This window comes from Eretmochelys imbricata, chromosome 1 (genome assembly GCF_965152235.1).
Source record: "Eretmochelys imbricata isolate rEreImb1 chromosome 1, rEreImb1.hap1, whole genome shotgun sequence".
Lineage (NCBI taxonomy): Eukaryota > Metazoa > Chordata > Testudines > Cheloniidae > Eretmochelys > Eretmochelys imbricata.
The window spans coordinates 260415930-260437981 of NC_135572.1; the positions used below are offsets into that span (position 1 = coordinate 260415930).

Sequence of the window (22052 nt, forward strand, 5' to 3'; positions counted from 1 at the left end):
GCTTGCAGCTTCCTGAACAGGTCAGTGTTCCGAAAGATGTGTGCATCATGCACCTTTCTGGACCAGCCTGCGTTAAGGTCTGTGAAACGCGCACGGTCATCCACAAGCGCCTGGAGAATCATAGAGGAATATCCCTTCCGATTAATGTACTCGGTGGCTAGGTGGTCTGGGGCCAGAATTGGAATATGCATGCCATCTATCACCCCTCCTCAGTTAGGGAAGCCCATTTGTGCAAAGCCATCCACAATGTCATGCATGTTGCCTAGAGTCATGGTCTTTTGGAGCAGGATGCGATTAATGGCCCTGCACACTTCCATCAACGAGTCCAACAATCAACTTTCCCACTCCGCTCTATCGATCGGTTAGTGGCCGATCGGTAGAAGTCTGGAGTAGCCAGCTTCCACAGTTCAATTGCCACGCACTTCTCCAGGGACAGGGCAGCTCTCACTCATGTCCATTTGCCGCAGGGCTGGGGCAAGCTCATCACACAGTCCCACGAATGTGGCTTTCTTCATCCAAAAGTTCTGCAGCCACTGTTTGTCACCCCAGACATGCATGACGATGTGATCACACCACTCGTGCTTGTTTTCTGAGCCCAAAAGCAGCGTTCCATTGTGGTCAGCACCTCTGTTAATGCCACAGGCAATCTCGTGACATAGCTACTATGCATAGCAAGATCAATGTCGCACTCCTCTTGCCTTTGTAGTTTAAGGAATAACTCCACTGCCACTCATAATGTGTTAGTCAGAGCGAGCAGCATACTGGTCTACTGTTCAGGATCCATTCCTGCAGACCAAAGAGGCAGAGTGCGCAGTACACAAACCGTTGAAAGACGGCACCAAATGCGGATGGAAGCACAGGCATTGCTAAGATGCGAAACAATGCATCATGGGGCATTGGGACAGGACCTCCCCTCCACCTGCCCACAACTCTTAGTGGCAGAAGAGGAAGAGATGCTCTGTGGGATAGCTCCCCAGAGTGCAACGCTCCGAATACCGCTGCAAGTGCCGCAAGTGTGTATGCGCTATTGTGCAGGAAGCTGACAGTGTGAACACACAACAGCGGTTTCCCTTCAGCGCTCTCTGAGTGGCACTGTAACGGCCAGCGCTGCAACTCTGCCACTGTAGACATACCCAAAAACAGCTAGTCAACAAAGAAACAAGTAACTACCAGAGCAGATGTGACAAGTCAAACAATGGTCTGGAGAGGGTTAAGATTTGATTTGAAAGTGGACATTCAGAAACTCTAACAAAGCCAGATTCTTTTTCACAGGAAGAGGAGCTAGTTCAGGAGTTTCAGTGACAAGTACATGTGCTGAGTGACTGGGACACTTTTGGACTGGTTAGTATAGTAACATATATTGGGAAGGGGAAAAATAGGGACTTCAACTGATTGCAGCTAGTGGCTTGAGATACTGTTTATCTTCAAAAGAATAAATAGCTGTGGCCTAATGTTTCAACCAAAGATCTATCATTTGGTGTCAAAAAGAATGTCTATCTATTTAAATGTTTAACAACAACAAAAGAAGAGCTTCTCAAAGGCACATGTAGTTAGGAACATACTTACCAAGGCAATCATAAAGACCCTGACTTATCCAAGCTAGTATAGCAAGAGTGATAAGGTCTCCAAAACTCGCTGCAATAGGTGTAGCAACATTGTCAGGATTTATGCCCGTCTTCTTTGATCCAACAATAACTCCAACCATTATTATGCCTAGATTGAAGGTAAGAAGAAAACATGTCAATCTTTATCTACATCGTAATCCCACAGGAAATCTATGGAAAAACTGGAAATCAAAACCAGAGCTCCTGACAACTACAAGCTTGTGCCTTTTTCCTAAGATCATGCTTCCTCCCACTTGACTCAACAACATTTATTTTATTTCTTCTTTTTTTTTTTTCAAATGAGGTTATTTAATTAGGTATAGTACAGGGGTCGTCAACCTTCGGCATGCAGCCAATCAGGGTAATCTGCTGGTGAGCCACAAGACATTTTGTTTATGTTGACTGTCTGCAGGCAAGGCCGCCCACAGCTCCCAGGGGCTGCAGTTCACTGTTCCTGGCCAATGGGAGCTGTGGGAAGTGGTGGCCAGCATGTCCCTGTGGCCTGCGCTGCTTCCCACAGCTCCCATTGGCTGGGAACGGCGAACCGTGGCCACTGGTAGCCGTGGGGGGCTGTGCCTGAGGATGGTCAACGTAAACAAAATGTCTCACGGCCTGCCAGCAGATTACCCTGATGGGCTGCGTGCCAAAGGTTGCCAACCCCTGGTCTAGCTGAATGAACTGTTAAAGATTTCATCACTCAATAAATATGCATTAGCTATTATCAGATGCACACATTTTTTTCAGGATGTCCTACCAGAAACTTGGCCACAAGTCACTGAACTGTGTAATTTAAAAAAAAATTCATTATTAGATACACAGTCAATCAAAACAACACTTTACACAGAGGTCAACAGTTAGTATGCATTCTAAAAACAGCAACACCGAAATTCTTTTTAAGAGTAATTTCCCTATAGTATTCAAATGCCTGTCAAGAATGTTATTCACAGTGTTACATTAGCATATTATTTGGTACTGAAAAGAATTTTCCCTCTCATCATCCAGTAGACCTAAGAGAGAAGAGAAGCTCTGAAGAGATTTCAAATGTGTTTATTCTATTATTTTTAACATTATTTACATATTTTTGAAATTAATTTCTACTACTCCTTAAATCACTAGTCAGGAAGGCTCAATTTAATCATGGATTTCTACATAATAATACATTCTTGTTGGTAGTTATAACCTTAATACATATTCTTCACAACTCAGACAGACGTAGGTTTCATTTTTAGAAGGTACATACTATAAATTTTTAAGTGATTTATTTTGAAGATTCTTCAGATGAGTTTTATAGCTATATCAGAAAATGAATGATTGTTTGATTATTTCATTTACCAAAGATAATTGAAGCAGATATTTATGAAGTCACTGGGAGGTGAACTATCTCCAATTCCAACAGGTTAATCATTAATATTTGGAGGATTTTCTTGCCATGCTGTATTAGGAGGAGATCACCACCAGACAGACATTTAAATTGTTTTATTTAACTAAAACAACAACATCATGTATTCTGGATTTTTTTTCTTCAACAGCAAACATATAGTATTTTAACAAAACAAGCATACGAATTTTTTGAATTTAGTTAAACTTTCAAGTTTTTTAAAATCAGGTTTGTTTTTGTTAAAATTGTTTTTAACTAAAATAGTTAAATGAAATTTTAAAAAAAAAAAAACAAAAATTAAAATTGACTATGTCAGCCAGGTCAACATGAGAAACTTAAAATATTGGCTTCTGCAGCTAACTCAGTCGTCTTCACCTTCATTTTCCTGTTTGTACATAATCTGGAAAAGAAAAACAAGCTTTCCTGTTTTTTCAGGTCCCAAACGATTTCTCAATTTGGAATGAATTAGTCCAAAGGAAGAAAATATTCTTTCTACACCAGCAGAAGAAGATACTGCTGTTAAAAGTGAGGTTATCACTTCAACAGTCTCTGAATCCAAGTGCTTAAGTGACTTCCACCAGTTCACTGGTGTTACTTTCTTTAAAACATCATCAGCAAATAGGGTGACCAGACAGCAAGTGTGAAAAATCGGGACGGGGCGGGGGGGGATAATAGGAGCCTATATAAGAAAATGACCCCAAAACTGGGACTGTCCCTATAAAATCGGACATCAGGTCACCCTATCAGCAAACATATATTTCTTGAATGCTTCACCCTTAGCTCTGAAGTTTATTATAGTTGGCATTATGGAGGAATGATTGCTGGATGTCCATGTCATAGCCAACTCTTCTTCTACAGCAGTTAAGGTTTGACCCTGGTTCTGAGCATTGAGAATATTTGCAAGAAAATGAGCTGGAGACAGTGCTTGTCCCGTTCATTTTTTTAATGCTTGTAATTTAACTCTGTAATTGCACATTTCTCTTTTTAAGATCTCACTCCGTCCCTTCCGAATTTCAACAGCGTCAGCAATAAAACAGCTATTTCCCTGCATTTTGTTCAAGGCTACAGAAATAGGCTTCAGGGTACTCAGCATGTGTTCAACACTTCTCTTAAGCCCAATGTTGAGAACTTTGGCTGTGACAGTGCCATCTATTTTTTCACGATTTTGTTCACAAACGGTCATCAGATTAGGCCAATTCTTGATATAGTGCTCAAAACAGTCCACTACTGAGTTCCATCACACATCTTGTGGGAGAGTTAGGTTGGTTCCTCCCATTTTTTTCAGAGCAGCTGCTGCAAAGTGGTTGTTATGGAAGTATTTTGCAATTTCAACAACATTAGCCTTTATTTCTGGAACACTGAAGTCTTTAGCTTGGAGGTGCGTCAAATGAGCACTGCAACCGTATGTTATTAGCTTGGGACTCTCTTCACTCTCTTCTAAATAATTTCTTCTCATCTTGGATACATTTGCAGAATTGTCTGTGACCAAGCTGCATACTAGATATTTGAATTTTTTTCCACAGTTTGTTATAGTTTTTCCTGGTACTTCTTGTAAGTATTCTGCAGTGTGTGCATTTCCTGATGTAGCAATTGTTTCTGTAAGAAAGACATTCCCTTCTTCTGTTGTCACATAAGCACATACAACAGGATCATTGTGGAGATTGCTCCACCCATCAAGACTCAGGTTAACAACTTGATCCTCTAGACCTTTTGCACACTGCTCAATTTCTCTTTCATATGCTTTTTCCAGCAATTTGCCTGCGACATCTGCTCCGTTGTGTGGACTGTATCCTGGTCTTAATGACTGAACCATGTTAATGAAGTGTGGGTTCTCAATCATACGGAAAGGAGAGTTTGTTGCATAAACAAACCAGGCAATTTTTTCATCAATTATCTCTTTTTGTAATCTGCTGGTTCTTATCACAAACTTATCTATGGTTGTTTCTGGATGATGGAGATTTTTTTTTCTTTTTGCTACAGGTGACAGACTGTGGCTATGTGACATACATGATGTGACTGAAACACTATCATTGGCAGACAACTCTGAAACTATAGAAAATGATGGTGAACTTGAAGGTGGATAGTCTTCAGAATCCTGTATGTTGAGGATGAATTCTCCTAAACAAAATAAGCCAATGCAGTTATTTAATTATTATTACCACACTGCTCGTTTAGTATTACTCATTGCATTCACTGACACTCAGTACTACTTTAAAGGTGAAATTGTAAAAGGAAGATCTGCCTATTTTAGCCATTTATTGTTTATCACAACTGCATCTAAAATGATAGTACCATAGAGAAACCATATTTTTTGCTCAAACATGAGAATTCAAGAATAGTTCAGAAGGAAGACAGGCAGTCCTTAAGACAGAAGTATGAAATAAAGTTTACCAACCTGAAGATTCTGCATGTTCAGACATGTTCCTTTCATCATCTTCAATGCAGCTTCCTCCTGAGAAGGAACACTTCTCATGATGTTGTTTCATTTAGGCAACCAGGCCTTGCATTTCTTTGTTGCACTGTTTGCATTTTACACGCATGCCTGTCTTACCCACAGATAGAGGAACTTCATTAAAATACTCCCATACTGGGTCTCTTTTACAGCCTGCTGCCGTTATAGGTTTTCCCTTCTAGTGAGAGAATGGTAGGGTAGATCTCAAATCAATGAAGGCTACTCTGAAAGACCTCAAGACTTCTGGAATATGCTGCTCAAACAGTTTCACTTTTGTTTCTACTGCCTGTCCCTCCCTTCTCACATTTATCTCCAGACTTCTTCTCCTTGTCCAGATCTATTCTGCCCCCAACAATCTTCTATTCATTGAACTTTTTGAAACTTTGCACTTTTGGAGAGAGGTAAGGGACTGACTCTGTGTACACACATTTGCAGAGGGACAATAGGGTTGAGGTCTGTTATTTCTCACCTCTATATATTATTTATTTGTTTAAAAATATTTTTGCTGTTAACAAGCATGTTATCTCTGGAGACACAAATTCACAGTTTGAGAACTGCAAAACTAAGCATCTCTGATGGTATCTTCTAGACTCAGCACTGAGTCCCATTGGGTAGGTAGAAAGATTAACCTAAATAATCTATACAGAAGCCCCTGGAATCCCATAAGATTGGGTCCCTAAATCCATGAACTATTGGAACTCATTTACAAAACTTTTCTTAAACATTACATGAATATATTGTCTCATACTAAAGAATTAGAACTTATAATCCCTATTCCATGATGAGATATCTTTGAGCTATAATGTATCTCTATTAAAACTATCTTTTTAGATAGGATTTTTTTGATAAAATGCTTTTTGAGGAAAAAACCTATTTAAATTAAAAAAATCTGATTTTTTAATTTTTTTTTTTAAATCATTGATTTTTATCCACGCTGTTCCACAGTCATAAGTAGGATTTTGTCTCAGTTCCCATTTATGAAGGAGGTAGGCCCATCTGCTTTGTGATGTGCAGATGTGGTTCAAAAGTGGACCATATTTTCTGTGGGAATGAAAAACCACTGGCCTCTCTCTGGTTGGGTCCCTGATGAGATGTTTGCTTGGGATTTTGGTATCCTTCCACCTTGCTTGCCATTGAACTTCAGTCTGAGTCTTCAAACTCTTGCATTGCAAGCCAAAAAAGGATTTTCTGGATTTGAGTCAGAATCTCGATATGTTATTTAGGACTTCATATACTGGAAGATCCTTGCTTCCTTGAATATGATACGATTTCTGAAGGATTCTCACATCGCAATAAATTTTGGGGGTTGGATGTACGCCACTTCTGGAAGCCACAGCTGTGGTGTTGATTTTACTGTACCGTAATGATGCGAGTGGCAGTGCTGAAAGCCGACAAGTGATATGTGGAAGCTATGTATCCATATGGTTGAGCAGTATTCTGTGGTAGAATAAAAAGGGGCCAATGAAGCGTTCCATAGAGTTTTTGCAACAGCTCCCCAGGTCATTCCTCCCAGTTTCTGAATGAGATTTACACACATCTTTATTTTGTCATGAATATTTTTTAGGTGCTGGATGTATGTGAGGCTTTGGTCAGATGTCACACCAAGATATTTCAGGATGGTATCGTGTGTTATCTGCTGGTCACAGAAGTCCACATGCAGTTCCACCCTAGCCTTTTGATTATTTAGATGAAGTGTTGGCACAACAGTCTTGGTGGGGTCTGGTTTTAGCCACCAATATTCTTTCCTGGTATTCAGGTCCTTAGTTAGGATTTGTTCTTTGATAGATAAATTTTCTGCCTGTGTAGTTAGAGCAATGTCATCAGCAAAGACAAATTTCTGTAATTATGTTTGGGGAAGGTACATATTAAACAGGATCAGCGCTAAGACTGATCGCTGTAGTGGGCTACCGTACAGAGCGTGTGATCTACTGAACGGGTCACCCAAGAAAAGGTGAAATCTATGATTGATCAGAACTTCTCTGAAGAAGATTATTGTCACAGTGCATGGGATAATTGTATTGGCTTTCGGGAAAAGGCTGTTTCTCCATACAGCTTTGTAGGTGGCATATAAGTCTAAGAAAGCTGTCTCAGGCTTGGCATTTTGCTGGAAACCCACCTCAGTGTGTGTTATTAAGGCTAATATTGGTCACTCAGTCACAAATAAGAACTGACAATGTATATTGTACAGTGGTAAATTAAAAAATAAAGACATCTCCCATCTTAAGAGCTTAGAATCTAAAACCAACTCTTTCTGTTCACAGAGAATCATGACCGTAGTGCCATGTGATTGGATATCATATCCCATCACACTGTCTGACTTAAAGCCCTCTAGGATTTGTTTTTTTAAATGTTTCTTTTGCTGTGGACACAATTAGCACCATACTTTTTCAAACTTAAACTTAAACATGGCTCCATTAAGAGATTCAATAAAAGGTATAAATGCTAGATGGGTAATTGGATATGGTGTAAGGTTTTATTTAAAACTCCTTTAAAGGATATGACAAGCTATGGGCAAGTATAATGAAGAAGTGGGCCAGAATTGTGGTCATAATTCAAAACCAGTTTAGCAATAATAAACAGAGGGAGCAAATTTCAACACAGCTGTTTCGCCACAAATTAAACATCTTGGAAAAGACGGATATCCAGGAAAATCTATGCCTAGGTTCTTTTTTTGATCCAATTTCGTTACTATGATTCTAGTTTTTAGCCTGAAGAGTGCAAAGGGCATCCAACTGCCATCTGTCTGCTTCAGACAGATTGTACTCTCCTGGGATTTATATCTTAAGTAACATTGTGACACATATGCACATTTCATAGTCACTGTAGAACATTACAAATATATTTTTTACCCTGTAGAAGAGATGCTATGAAGGCAGTTGCTACACTGCTAGAACACAAAAGGACTGAATGATCAAGGCGATATTTGCCCTCTGGAATCCAGCCCAGTGTGACTGCCGCCACTGCTGCTAGAAAACCAACTACCGTCGCCTGGACCTAGGAGAGCAAAACAAGAGTTCATTAATATCAGAAAACTTTACCAACTTAAAATAATTGTTAGACATAAACCAACTGCCACCATTCCCTGTCTCTCATGTCTCATATCTGGGAGGCATCAGAGAAAGTACGCTCAGCCACTATGGAAAGGGAGAATTTGTATAGCTCAATTGTGATCTCCCTGGATGATTAAGAAGCAGAACTTATGGAGTCTGAAGGAAGAACTGTTCACTCTTCTTCTATAAGAAAGGCTTTAACAATGATTCAACGCCTCAAAGATCGTGAAAGTAATAACTAAGGCTGTCAAGCGATTAAAAAAATTAAAAATTGCCATTAATCGCACTGTTAAACAATAGAATACCATTTATTCAAATAATTTTGGACTTTCTACATTTTCAAATATACTGATTTCAATTACGATACAGAATACAAAAAGTGTACATTGCTCACTTCATATTATTTTTTATTACAAATATTTGCACTGTAAAAAACAAAAGAAATAGTATTTTTCAATTCACCTAATACAAGTACTGTAGTGCAATCTCTTTATCATGAAAGTTGACCTTACAAATGTAGAATTATGTACAAAAAAAACTGCATTCAAAAATAAAACAAAGTAAAATTTTAGAGCCTACAAGTCCACTTAGTCCTACTTCTTGTTCAGCCAGTCGCTCAGACAAACAAGTTTGTTTACATTTGCAGGAGATAATGCTGCCCACTTCTTGTCCACAATATCACCTGAAAGTGAGAAGAGGCATTCATATGGCACTGTGGTAGCTGGCGTCGCAAGATATTTTTGTGCTAGATGCACTGAAGATTCATATGTCCCTTCCCTTCATGCTTCAACCACCATGACAAAGGACATGCATCCATGCTGATAATGGGTTCTGGTCGATAACCATCCAAAGCAGTGGAGATCGAAGCAAGTTCCTTTTCATCATCTGAGTCAGATGCCACCAGCAGAAGACTGATTTTCTTTTTTGGTAGTTCAGGTGCTGGAGTTTCCACATCAGAGTGAGGCTCTTTTAAGACACCTTAAAGCATTCTCCACACGTAGTCCCTCTCAGATTTTGGAAGGTGCTTCAGATTCTTAAACCATGGGTTGAGTGATGTAGCTATCTTTACAAATCTCACATTGGTACTTTCTTTGTGTTTTGCCAAATCTGCAGTGAAAGTATTTTAAAATGAACAACATGTGCTGGGTCATCATCCGAGACTGCTATAACACAAAATGTATGGCAGAATGTGGATAAAACAGAGTAGGAGATATACAATTCTCCCCCAAAGAATTCAGTCCCAAATTTAATTAATGCATTATTTTTTTAACGAGCATAATCAGAATGGAAACATGTCTTCTGGAATGGAGCACAAAGGGGCATACAAATGTTTAGCATAACTGGCATGAAAATACTTTGCAATGCCAGATACAAAAGTGCCATTCAAATGGTTCTTCTAACTTTCAGGTGACATTGTAATTAAGAAGTGGGCAGCATTCTCTCCCATAAATGCAAACAGACATATTTGTCTGAACGATTGGCTGAACAAGAAGTAGGACTGAGTGGACTTGTAGGCGCTAAAGTTTTACACTGTTCCATTTTTGATTGCAGTTACGTAACAAAAAAGTCTACATTTGTAAGTTGCACTTACACCATAAAGAGACTGCACTACAGTACGTGTATGAGGTGAATTGAAAAATACTATTTCTTTTGTTTGCCATTTTTACCGGGCAAATATTTGTAAAAAAATAAATACACCTCTACCCCGATATAACGCGACCCGATATAACACGAATTCGTATATAATGCGGTAAAGCAGTACTCCGGGGGAGGGGTGGGACTGCACGCTCCAGTGGATCAAAGCAAGTTCGATATAACGCGGTTTCACCTATAATGCCGTAAGATGTTTTGGCTCCCAAGAACAGCGTTATATCAGGGTAGAGGTGTAATAATATAAAATGAGCACTGTCAACTTTGTATACTGTGTTGTAATTGAAACCAATATATTTGAAAATGTAGAAAAACATCCAAAAATATTTAATACATTTCAAATGGTATTCTGTTGTTTAACAGTGCGATTACAACTGCGATGAATCGCGATTAATTTTTTAAATCATGATTAATTTTTTTGAGTTAATCATGTAAGCTAACTGTGAGTAATCGACAGCCCTAGTCATAACAAAAAAAAATTGGGGGATTCTCAGGAGCCTAAAAAGACATACACAACAAAGCTATGTCTGAAGGCGGGTGGTAGACTACATCTAATACTTAAATAAATGAGTCAAAACATGGGTATTTTATACACGTTCTTAGCACTGTATGTATGTATAAATATGAAGCAGTTATTCAAAATCTAGTTAAGGAGCAGCTGTTCTGGATTTAAAGGCAGTCATTTACTCAAATGTTATAGACAATAAATAGTATTAAAGTGACTAGCAGTCACTTCAAAGTTATTTAAATATTCTAACCCATGAAAGTACAGTATAGAAAGCATTTGAGAGGTCAAGATTAAATGGACTTTACTGGCGATGGAGCTATTTTTTAATCATCCCTAGAAAGTCTCTTTCAAAAAAAGAGATGAGATATATTTGACAAGGCAGGATGGGAAAATTTACACAGATGTTACCTGTACTATACCTTTTATTGATAAAACCGCCCTATTTCTGCTACAAGTCTGTATTACTTTAAAAACAGACTGTATACTGAAATTATGAATTAAAGTGAAGTAAGTTAACTCTGAACTGACTGAGTGTTGCAGTGTTGTATCCTCTATTTTTCTATTGTTAGCATCAAAATTTGTGCTGAGAATTTTAAGTAACTGTTCTTGCGAGAGTATGCCAAAATGATTATATTGTACTTACCTGTTTTAAGGCCAAATTGCCAATTATTAGGTTCCACTTCTCAATGGGAGAATCCATTTTCCCAACATTTACCTTTAAATGAGAAAAGTGAATTTTAGACATTTGGATTTAAATTTATGGTACCATTTATTAACTTTAAGGTTTAGTAGTAAAGTAAAGGTAAGAACATAAGAACAGCCATACTGGGTCAGACCAAAGGTCCATCTAGCCCAGTATCCCATCTTCCGACAGTGGCCAATGCCAGGTGCTTTAGAGGGAATGAACAGAACAGGTAATCATCAAGTGATCCATCCCCTGTCGCCCATTCCCAGCTTCTGGCAAACAGAGGCTAGGGACACCATCCCTGCCCACCCTGGTTAGTAGACATTGATGGACCTATCCTCCATGAACTTATCTAGTTCTTTGTTGAACCCTGTTATAGCCTTGGCCTTCACAACATGCTCTGGCAAGGAGTTCCACAGGTTGACTGTGCGTTGTGTAAAGAAATACTTCCTCTTGTTTGTTTTAAACCTGCTGCCTATTAATTTCATTTGGTGACCCCTAGTTCTTGTGTTATGAGAAGGAGTAAATAACTCTTCCTTATTTACTTTCTCCACACCAGTCATGATTTTATAGACCTCTATCATATCCCCTCTATCATAAGATGTGTATGATCATTCAGTTGTCATACTAGAAAAACAGTACCTAGTCTTTAGATTAATACAAGTCAATAATATGCCTGTATAATTTCACTGAACACAATTGGTAATAAGATATAAGATACGAACAATATTTTACTTGAAAAGTTTTTCAAGAGGATTAATGCCTAAATTCAGCTATTTTAAAAGAATTAAAAATTAACCATATTTATATAGTGATGCGGCTGCTGTTCAGTTAAAATAGCATCTACAAAACTACCCTAAACTGATGGGGTTTGATGAACAAAAGTCTTGCCAATTAAGTGTTTCTCACACACTTTTTAGCCAATTACATAGTGAATGCTATTTAATTGCCACGAACATGCCCAAATACGCCAGCTATCAGATCAGTTGGCAGAAAAAAGAACTGTGTCAGTGTTTAATGTTTAAGGACAAAGTCAGTCTAAAATACCCCCAAGAGCTTACACTCCATGGGCCTCATAATGTAAACATTTATGCATGCAACTTCCCTTCAACAGAACTACCTAAATGAATACAAATACATTTACAAAATCAGGTTCTATAATTAAGAGCAGAATTTGACCTCCCAGCTCTGGATTTACACCAATGCAACTACATTGCTGTAAATAATTTCACAATCCAGTTCTGAGGCTGGGACTTGAGAATATCCAATATATTTCAAATGAAACTTTTTTTAAAAAAAAACAACAAATCCCTTCATACAGGATCTTTCACAATATACTTCATATTTCTTTAATATTTATTTTTTTTGGTCAGAGCAAAAGGACTCATGCAATCACTGAACACTATCTGAGGACATTTTTAAAGACTTTTGAGCAAACTGGCCAGAAGGTCATGTTTTCTAGCAAAGATACTATGCTGCTTAAACTTTTTTTGAAGTTCATTAATTTATATACATGGGATAAAATATCACAAAAATTTCTAAATAAATTAAAGCCCTGCTGTTTGGTTTTCCCAGCAGAATGTTTTTTAAGTTCTTAGTGCTGTTTCTTTTCTATTTTGCTATTATGCTGCTTGCTTTAGGTTTAGGAGGAATGTTGTAGATCAGAGGGAACACCGAGCTAAACTCACTAAAAGTTAATTATAACGTACTTTATCACTACCTACAATACAAAGTAAATACGTTAGTGTTCAAAGTGCACGCAACAAACATCATAAATAATCCCATAGAGAAGTAGAGCTCCCAATTATTTCTTATTGGCATTCTTAATAAATACCTCTGCTAAACCAGCTGTATAATGAGTTATTGGTAAAACATGAGGAGTTTCTTCCTTAGTAGGAGTCCTTAAAAAACACCAAGGTTTGTCTGAGTGGACATTAACATCCTCTAGCAGTTTTAATTAATATAGGTGTTTTCCCTAGAATCTTGTGTTCTAATGCAGAACCCTAGCTATATTTAGTCCAGGTCTACACTTAACAGTATGGCTCTACCAGTACACTATGCTGAAAAAGTGTTCTTAGTGTGGGAACAGCTTATACTAGCAAAACTGCACATTTACTGGTACAGCTTATTTCACTTGGGGAGAGGAGAAGGAGGGTGGTTTGATGGAATAAACTACACTGGCAAAACCCTAGGGACTACTGCCAGCATAGCTATGTCAATCACAAATCACACTTCATCCACACCCACTGACAGAGCTATGCCGGCAAAAGCTTTAGTGTAGACATGGCCTTAGATCTAGTTAGCCTGAATACTGCCAAGTGATGAAGTGGAGGTGAAATCTACTCAGATTTTAGAGGACCTGAAATAATATGCTTAAAAAAAAGTCTCCTGTTTCAGCCTGTTTGGGGGTTTTTCGGTGTGTTTTCAAATTATCAGTGGAAGAATCCTTCCACTACCTCTCAAGTCCAACATTACACACGTAAACCAGAGAAAGTATTAAGAGCTTAAGGGTACATCTACACAGCGAAAAAGACCCATGGTGGAGAGTCTCAGAGCCCAGATCAACTGACTTCCTCTCGTGCTGTAGGGCTAAAAATGGCACTGCAGATGTTTGGGTTTGCACTGGAGCCCGGGCTCTGAAACCTGGGCCCGAACATCTACACTGCTATTTTTAGCCCACAGTGTGAGCCCTGAGACTCACTGCTAAAGAGGTTTATTTATTTATTTTTTTCTCTGTAGACATATCCTAAGTCACCTTCCTTTGACTTCACATTGAATTTTGGGTTCTCAGCACTTCTCTGAATCAGTCTCCTAAATGACTATATTCTGCCAGCCAGAGCTTGGATTGGGTCAGTATACAAAGGTACAATATTCAGGTACCTTTCTGAAGCTCCTATCTTGTTCTCCAGAATCTTAGCTTTAATATTTTTATAATGTCAGTCTCTAGCTGTTATGGTTGTGAAGAAAGCTTCCAAAATATAAACTAAGTGTAACCAATGCAAAGAGGGCCTGGTGAGTCTACGGAGAGCCTGCAACAAATTGCTCTGAGAGGTCTCAACTGTCCCATAAAACTCAGTGAGATAATAATTCAGATGCCCAATGATACTTTAAATGTTGACATTGTTAACTATTTCATTCTTCACATAAGAAGAGAGAGAGGATCATAGATCTGCATAATTTACTTTGAGTGATGTTTTTTTTGGTACCAGGAACGGGTGATGTTCAGGAGATACCAACACATTTTCCCATCCTCCCCCCTCATGAAACCTATGAGAACCCACTGGCATATTCAAACCCCACCAAAGGGGAGCCAAGGTCAAGGATCCCAGTAGAGCACAGAACATGCATGATCATATCTGGAACACTACTCAATCTGTGAGCAGTGTCTAATTTTGGTGACTCACATGGTAAAGATTATTTTGTGGATGGAGTTTGGAAGAGTAACAATTTTTCCCCTCACTAATTCAACCCTTGCTATGGGGACCTCCTGCAACAGGTAAATAAACTAAGCCAGGCTCTATTACAGAAAAATAATGTTGTCCTTTTTATATTACAAGACATGTGAGAAGAGGGGAAAAAATAAGATTACTTACTGCAGTTGATAGTCTAGATGCCAAGGTCATTTCCAAATTACCTTTGAGACCAAGTAGTGCAGGAACCAAGATAAAAACTTCAGTAACATTTCTGAACACTTCCCAGTGCTATTTAAAATACAGGTAAAGAAAAAAAATAGTTAAAAAAAAAAAAGGATCCCTTCACATTCCACAACACTGTTTTAAGGGTGGTATAGTAGTCTGATCTCAACAGATTTCAGAATACCAGAGGTAAAGTTAACAAAAGTATCTAAGTCCCATTTCCAAAAATGACAGGCACCTAAGTCTCATTGAAAGTCAACCACCATTTGGAAACTTTTCCTAGGTTAGTACTTGGGATAAGAGACCTCCACTAAAAACTCAGGATAAGTGTTGGCAGTTCAGATAATGATACCCTTTTCTCTGAATGAGTACAGAACCAGCTTTCTTTTATGAGGTTGAGGGTTCTCTGCTGCTGTCTTTTGGATGAGACAAATCTGAGTTCCTCGCTACGTCTTATCATTAAAGCATGCATCAACTTAGCCCTGGTCTACACTAGGAGTTGAGGTCGAATTTAGCAGCGTTAAATCGATTTAACCCTGCACCCATCCACACGACGAAGCCCTTTTTTTCAACTTAAAGGGCTCTTAAAATTGATTTCTTTTCTCCACCGCGAACAAGGGGATTAGCGCTGAAATCGGCCTTGCCAGGTCGAATTTGGGGTAGTGTGGACGCAATTCAACAGTACTGGCCTCCAGGAGCTATCCCAGACTGCTCCATTGTGACCGCTCTGAACAGCACTCTCAACTCAGATACACTGGCCAGGTAGACAGGAAAAGGCCCACAAACTTTTGAATCTCATTTCCTGTTTGGCCAGCGTGGCAAGCTGCAGGTGAGTGCAGAGCTCATCAGCAGAGGTGACCATGAAGACCTCATCAGCAGAGGTGACCATGATGGAGTCCCAGAATCACAAAAGAGCTCCAGCATGGACCGAATGGGAGGTATGGGATCTGATCACTGTATGGGGAGAGGAATCCATGCTATCAGAACTACGTTCCAGTTTTCGAAACGCCAAAACATTTGTCAAAATCTCCCAGGGCATGAAGGACAGCGGCCATAACAGGGACCCAAAGTAGTGCCACATGAAACTTAAGGAGCTGAGGCAAGCCCACCAGAAAACCAGAGGCAAACGGCCGCTCCGGGTCAGCACCCCAAATATGCCGCTTCTATGATGAGCTGCATGCCATTTTAAGGGGTTCAGCCACCACTACCCCAACCGTGTTGTTTGACTCCTTCAAGGGAGAGGGAGGCAACATGGAAGCAGGTTTTGGGGATGAGGAAGATGAGGAGGAGGAGGTTGTAGATAGCTCACAGCAAGCAAGTGGAGAAACCGGTTTTCCCGACAGCCAGGAACTGTTTCTCACCCTGGACCTGGAGCCAGTACCCCCTGAACCAACCCACGGCTGCCTCCCGGACCCGCCAGGTGGAGAATGGACCTCTGGTGAGTGTACCTGTTTAAATAGTATACATGGTTTAAAAGCAAGATTGTTTAATGATTAATTTGCCTTGGCATTTGCGGCCAGTACAGCTACAGGAAAAGTCTGTTAACATGTCTGGGGATGGAGCGGAAATCCTCCATGGAATCTCCATAAAGTTCTCCTGGATGTACTCCCAAAGCCTTTGCAAAAGGTTTCTGGGGAGGGCAGCCTTATTCCGTCCACCATGGTAGGACACTTTACCACGTCAGGCCAGTAGCACGTACTCGGGAATCATTGTAGAACAAAGCATTGCAGTGTATGTTTGCTGGCGTTCAAACAACATCCATTCTTTATCTCTCTATGTTATCCTCAGGAGAGTATCATTCATGGTCACCTGGTTGAAATAAGGTGCTTTTCTTAAGGGGACATTCAGAGGTGCCCGTTCCCCCGGGGCTGTTTGCCTGTGGCTGAAGAGAAATGTTCCCTGCTGTTAGCCACGTGGTGGGGGGAGGAGGAATGGGGGAGGGATTAGCCACGCACTGAGGGGAGGCAAAATGCGACCTTGTAACGAAAGCACATGTGCTATGTATGTACTGTTAACAGCAAGGTTTACCGTGAGAGAGTGTACCCATTGTTCTATCAAATGTGTCTTTTTAAATACCACTGTACCCTTTTTTTCTCTCCACCAGCTACATGTGTTTCAAGGATCACAGGATCTTCTCCTTCCCAGAGGCTAGCGAAGATCAGAAGGCGAAAAAAACGCACTCATGATGAAACGTTCTCTGAGCTCATGCTGTCCTCCCACACTGACAGAGCACAGACGAATGCGTCGAGGCAGACAATGTCAGAGTGCAGGAAAGCACAAAATGAATGCGAGAAGAGGTGGCGGGCTGAAGAGAGTAAGTGGTGGGCTGAAGATGAGAGGAGGCGGATTCAATGCTGAGGCTGCTGGAGGATCAAACTAATATGCTCCAGTGTATGGTTGAGCTGCAGGAAAGGCAGCTGTAGCACAGACGGCTGCTACAGCCCCTGTGTAACCAACCACCCTCCTCCCCAAGTTCCAAAGCCTCCTCACCCAGATGCCCAAGAATGCGGTGGGGGGGCCTCCGGCCACCCAGCCACTCCACCCCAGAGGATTGCCCAAGCAACAGAAGGCTGGCATTCAATAAGTTTTAAAGTGCTGTGTGGCCTTGTCCTTCCCTCCTCCACCACCCCACGCGGTTATTCCCTTCTCCACCAACCCTCCCGGGCTACGTTGGCAGTTATCCTTCCATTTGTGTGATGAATTAATAAAGAATGCATGAATTTGAAGCAACAATGACTTTATTGCCTCTGACAGCAGTGATTGAAGGGGGGAGGGGAGGGTGGTTAGCTTACAGGGAAGTAGAGTGAAAGAGTGAACCAAGGCGTGGGGGAGGTTTCATCAAGGAGAAACAAACAGAACTTTCACACCGTAGCCTGGCCAGTCATGAAACTGGTTTTCAAAGCTTCTCTTTTGCATACCACACCCTCCTGTGCTCTTCTAACCACCCTGGTGTCTGGCTGCACGTAACCAGCAGCCAGGCGATTTGCCTCAACCTCCCACCCTGCCATAAACGTCTCCCCCTTACTCTCACAGATATTGTGGAGCGCACAGCAAGCAGTAATAACAGTGGGAATATTGGTTTCGCTGAGGTCTAAGCGAGTCAGTAAACTGCGCCAGCGCACTTTTAAACATCCAAATGCACATTCTACCACCATTCTGCACTTGCTCAGCCTGTAGTTCAGCTCCTGACTACTGTCCAGGCTGTCTGTGTATGGCTTCATGAGCCATGGCATTAAGGGGTAGGCTGGGTCCCCAAGGATAACTATAGGCTTTTCAACATCCCCAACAGTTATTTTCTGGTCTGGGAAGAAAGTCCCTTCCTGCAGCTTTTGAAACAGACCAGAGTTCCTGAAGGTGCGAGCGTCATATACCTTTCCCGGCCATCCCACGTTGATGTTGGTGAAACGTCCCTTGTGATCCACCAGTGCTTGCAGCACTATTGAAAAGTACCCCTCGCGGTTTATGTACTCGCCGGCTTGGTGCTCCGGTGCCAAGATAGGGATATGGGTTCCGTCTATGGCCCCACCACAGTTAGGGAATCCTATTGCAGCAAAGCCATCCACTATGACCTGCACATTTCCCAGGGTCACTACCCTTGATATCAGCAGATCTTTGATTGCGTGGGCTATTGCATCACAGCAGTCCCCTCAGTAGATTTGCCCACTCCAAATTGATTCCTGACTGACCGGTAGCTATCTGGCGTTGCAAGCATCCACAAGGCTATTGCCATTCGCTTCTCAACTGTGAGGGCTGCTCTCATCTTGGTATTCTTGCGCCTCAGGGCAGGGGAAAGCAAGTCACAAAGTTCCATGAAAGTGCCCTTACACATGCGAAAGTTTCGCAGCCACTGGGAATCGTCCCAGACCTGCAACACTATGCGGTCCCACTAGTCTGTGCTAGTTTCCCGAGCCCATAATCGGCGTTTCACGGTGTGAACCTGCCCCATTAGCACCATGATGCCCACATTACCAGGGCCCGTGCTTTGAGAGAAGCCTGTGTCCATGTCCTCATCACTCATCACCGCGCTGACGTTGCCTACTCGCCCAGTTTCGCTTTGCCAGGTTCTGGTGCTGCATATACTCTTGGATAATGCGCGTGGTGTTTAATGTGCTCCTAATTGCCAAAGTGATCTGAGCGGGCTCCATGCTTGCCATGGTATGGTGTCTGCACAGGTAACCCAGGAAAAAAAGTGCAAAACGATTGCCTGCCATTGCTTTCACGGTGGAAGGGCCTGACAACATGTACGCAGAACCACCCACAACAATGTTTTTGCCCCCTTAGGCATTGGGATCTCAACCCAGAATTCCAATGGGCGGTGGAGACTGCGGGAACTGTGGGATAGCTACCCACAGTGCAATGCTCCAGAAGTCTACTCTAGCCTCGGTACTGTGGAAGCACTCCACCAAGTTAATGCACTTAGAGCATTTTGTGTGGGGACACACACAATCGACTGTATAAAAACAATTTCTAAAAAACCGACTTCTATAAATTCGACCTAATTTCATAGTGTAGACATACTCTTATTGTAGGATTAAGGGTGTAAAACCTTACGTTGGCCAAATAGTAATTCAGTTAGTGTCTGAAAGCCAATCAAGATCTTTTAATGAAAGGCATTGAAGTAATAACAACATAAAATAATAATAATAAATAATAAAACAAAAAATCAAGGTCTGTCTCCCTTTATCGGTTCTGAGTTGCCTTAATATAGTCGGGGAAAGGCAAAGCTGATCTTTCAGTGAAGTGTGTCTAGTGATTACAGAAGGGGATTGGGAGCCTACATTCTATTTCTGGCTCTGCCACTGACATATTATATAATGTTGGGAAAGTCACCTAACTCATCTGAAAAATATCAGTCTCCCTTAAAGAGTGTTGTGAGGGTTGATGAATTAATGTTTGTAAAGCTTTATGAGATCATCAAATTAAAGATATAACAGGATGTACAAAATAAACTAAACTGAGGTCATTCAACAATTTAAGTAACTTTACTCGTGAGTATTAAGATTTACAAATATACCCAAAGGAGATGCTAATGCAAGGGTGGGCAAACTATGGCCCAGTAGCCGCATCCGGCCCTTCAGACGTTTTAATCCATCCCTCGAGCTCCCGCTGGGGAGTGGGATCCGGGGCTTGCCCCACTCCGGCGAGCCAGCCAGGGACTTGCCCCACTCCACGCGTGCTGTGGCTCCATGCAGGTCCCGGAAGCAGGGGCATATCCCCCCTCTGGTTCCTATCTGTAGGGCAGCCAGGGGCTCTGCATGCTGCCCCCACCCCAAGCACCACCCCTGCCATAGGCGGCGAGTTATATGGACCTCTGGTGCCCATGCTCCACCAATATTCAGGAATGTAGGCCCGGCTCCACCAATGTTTGGGCTTATATTTTCAGAGCCGTCCCGTCCATAGGATGGGCCAGGGCAACCGCCCCAGGCCCCATGCTCTCGGGGCCCCACGCTTCAGGGGCATCTGGGGGGGAGTTGTGAGGGGCCTGGCTCCAGCAGCAGTGAGGGTGCCAGCCCCAGCCCGCCCCGCCTCTTCCCGCTCCAGCTCTGACCCCGCCCCACCTCCACTCCACTCCTTGCCCCAAATCCCCGCTCCACCTGTTTCCGGCTTCTGCCCCCTCCCCCAAGCAACGCTAGGAGCCGGCGGTGGGCGGGCTGGGGCCGGGTTGCTCGCTGCTGCTGGCACCAGGTCCCCCACTAACCTCGCAGGCTGCCCTGGACCCCGCATAGCCCTGTAACATGGGGCTTCCCAAAGCACAGGGCCTGGGGCGGTTGCCCCGGTCTGTCCTATGGATGGCACAGCTCTGCTTGGACCTATTCTGGGCACCACCAAAAATTATATAAACCTGGTGTCCATGATCCCCCGCAGCTCCCATTGGCTGGGAACCATGGCCAATGGGAGCTGCAGGGGCAGCACCTGCGGAAGGGTCAGCACGCCAAGCAGCCTGTGCCTCCGCGTAGGAGCCAGAGTGGGGACATGCCGCTGCTTCCGGGAACTGCTTAAGGTAAGCACCACCTGGAGCCTGATACATTGTCTTCTCATTTTTAAAAAAATAAAGGTTGAACTGAAGTAATTAGAACATTCTGTCTGTCCTGTTCTTTGTGAACTTAATGAATTAGAAAGTGCCATCAAGTGCACCAAGTATACAACTGAAAAAAAGAAAAGGAGTACTTGTGGCACCTTAGAGACTAACAAATTTATTTGAGCATAAGCATCCGATGAAGTGAGCTGTAGCTCACAAAAGCTTTTGTTAGTCTCTAAGGTACCACAAGTACTCCTTTTCTTTTTGTGAATACAGACTAACATGGCTGCTACTCTGAAACTGAAAAAAAATTATCCTCTAATCTCTGTCAATTATAGTAATCTTAGGTATGGTTCATAACAATAAGTATAATATTCAGCCTGAAGCATAACTTTTCAGTTATGACATCCTTTTAAGTCACTCAGATTCCAGTCTGACAAAGACTCAAGCTGTGTGCATAATTTTATGCAAATGAGTATTCTTGGGCCTTGTCTGCACAAGGAAGTTGTACCAGTTTAACTAAATTTGGTTTTTAAATCCATGTATTTAAACCAGTTCATATACTTATTTGAGCTAAATCAACATAAACCAATTGTAAACTGATTTGTGTGTGTCCAGAGAGGGCTTTGTTTTTTTTAAATCCATTTAGCTAAATTGGTACAATTTTAATTAAACTAAGGCTACTTTTGTGTTTAGACAACACTAAGACTACATATGTGCGTGGAGTTACGTACATGTTTAAATTTTGTTTAAACTCAGATATCTACAATGCCTTCCTTAAGATTAGACCCCTGATCTTGCAAAGATTTAGTCTTTTTTTCTGGTATAAATTTTGTTTTGAAAATGTGTTCTCTACTTAAAAACGACTTGACTGAGTTTAAACTATATATTGCAGTGACACAGTATAAGGAAGCAATAGTATTTGCATACCAGTTTTGGTTTCCTTTTACTGGTTTACAAGACTGTCATTTTCTTTAGTGTAATTACATCCTGACTGAACTTTTGATTCTCAGCTTTATTTACTCTAATTTTTGAGACCCTGAACAACAGAGTATCCTTTTCTTTGTCATT

General features: G+C 41.4%; 1 protein-coding gene across 2 annotated transcripts in view; it reads right to left on the minus strand.

The window, feature by feature from the left end:
- The window catches only part of SLC41A2 (solute carrier family 41 member 2), a 99859-nt gene that overhangs the window by 59164 nt on the left and 18643 nt on the right, over positions 1 to 22052 (minus strand). For both annotated transcript variants that reach the window (XM_077828686.1, XM_077828675.1), the window contains exons 3-6: positions 14921 to 15028; positions 11286 to 11357; positions 8284 to 8428; positions 1567 to 1713 (exon numbers count right to left, since the gene is read on the minus strand). In XM_077828686.1, coding sequence (XP_077684812.1) covers positions 1567 to 1713; positions 8284 to 8428; positions 11286 to 11357; positions 14921 to 15028 — 472 coding nt within the window. The remainder of the gene's footprint in view (positions 1 to 1566; positions 1714 to 8283; positions 8429 to 11285; positions 11358 to 14920; positions 15029 to 22052) is intronic.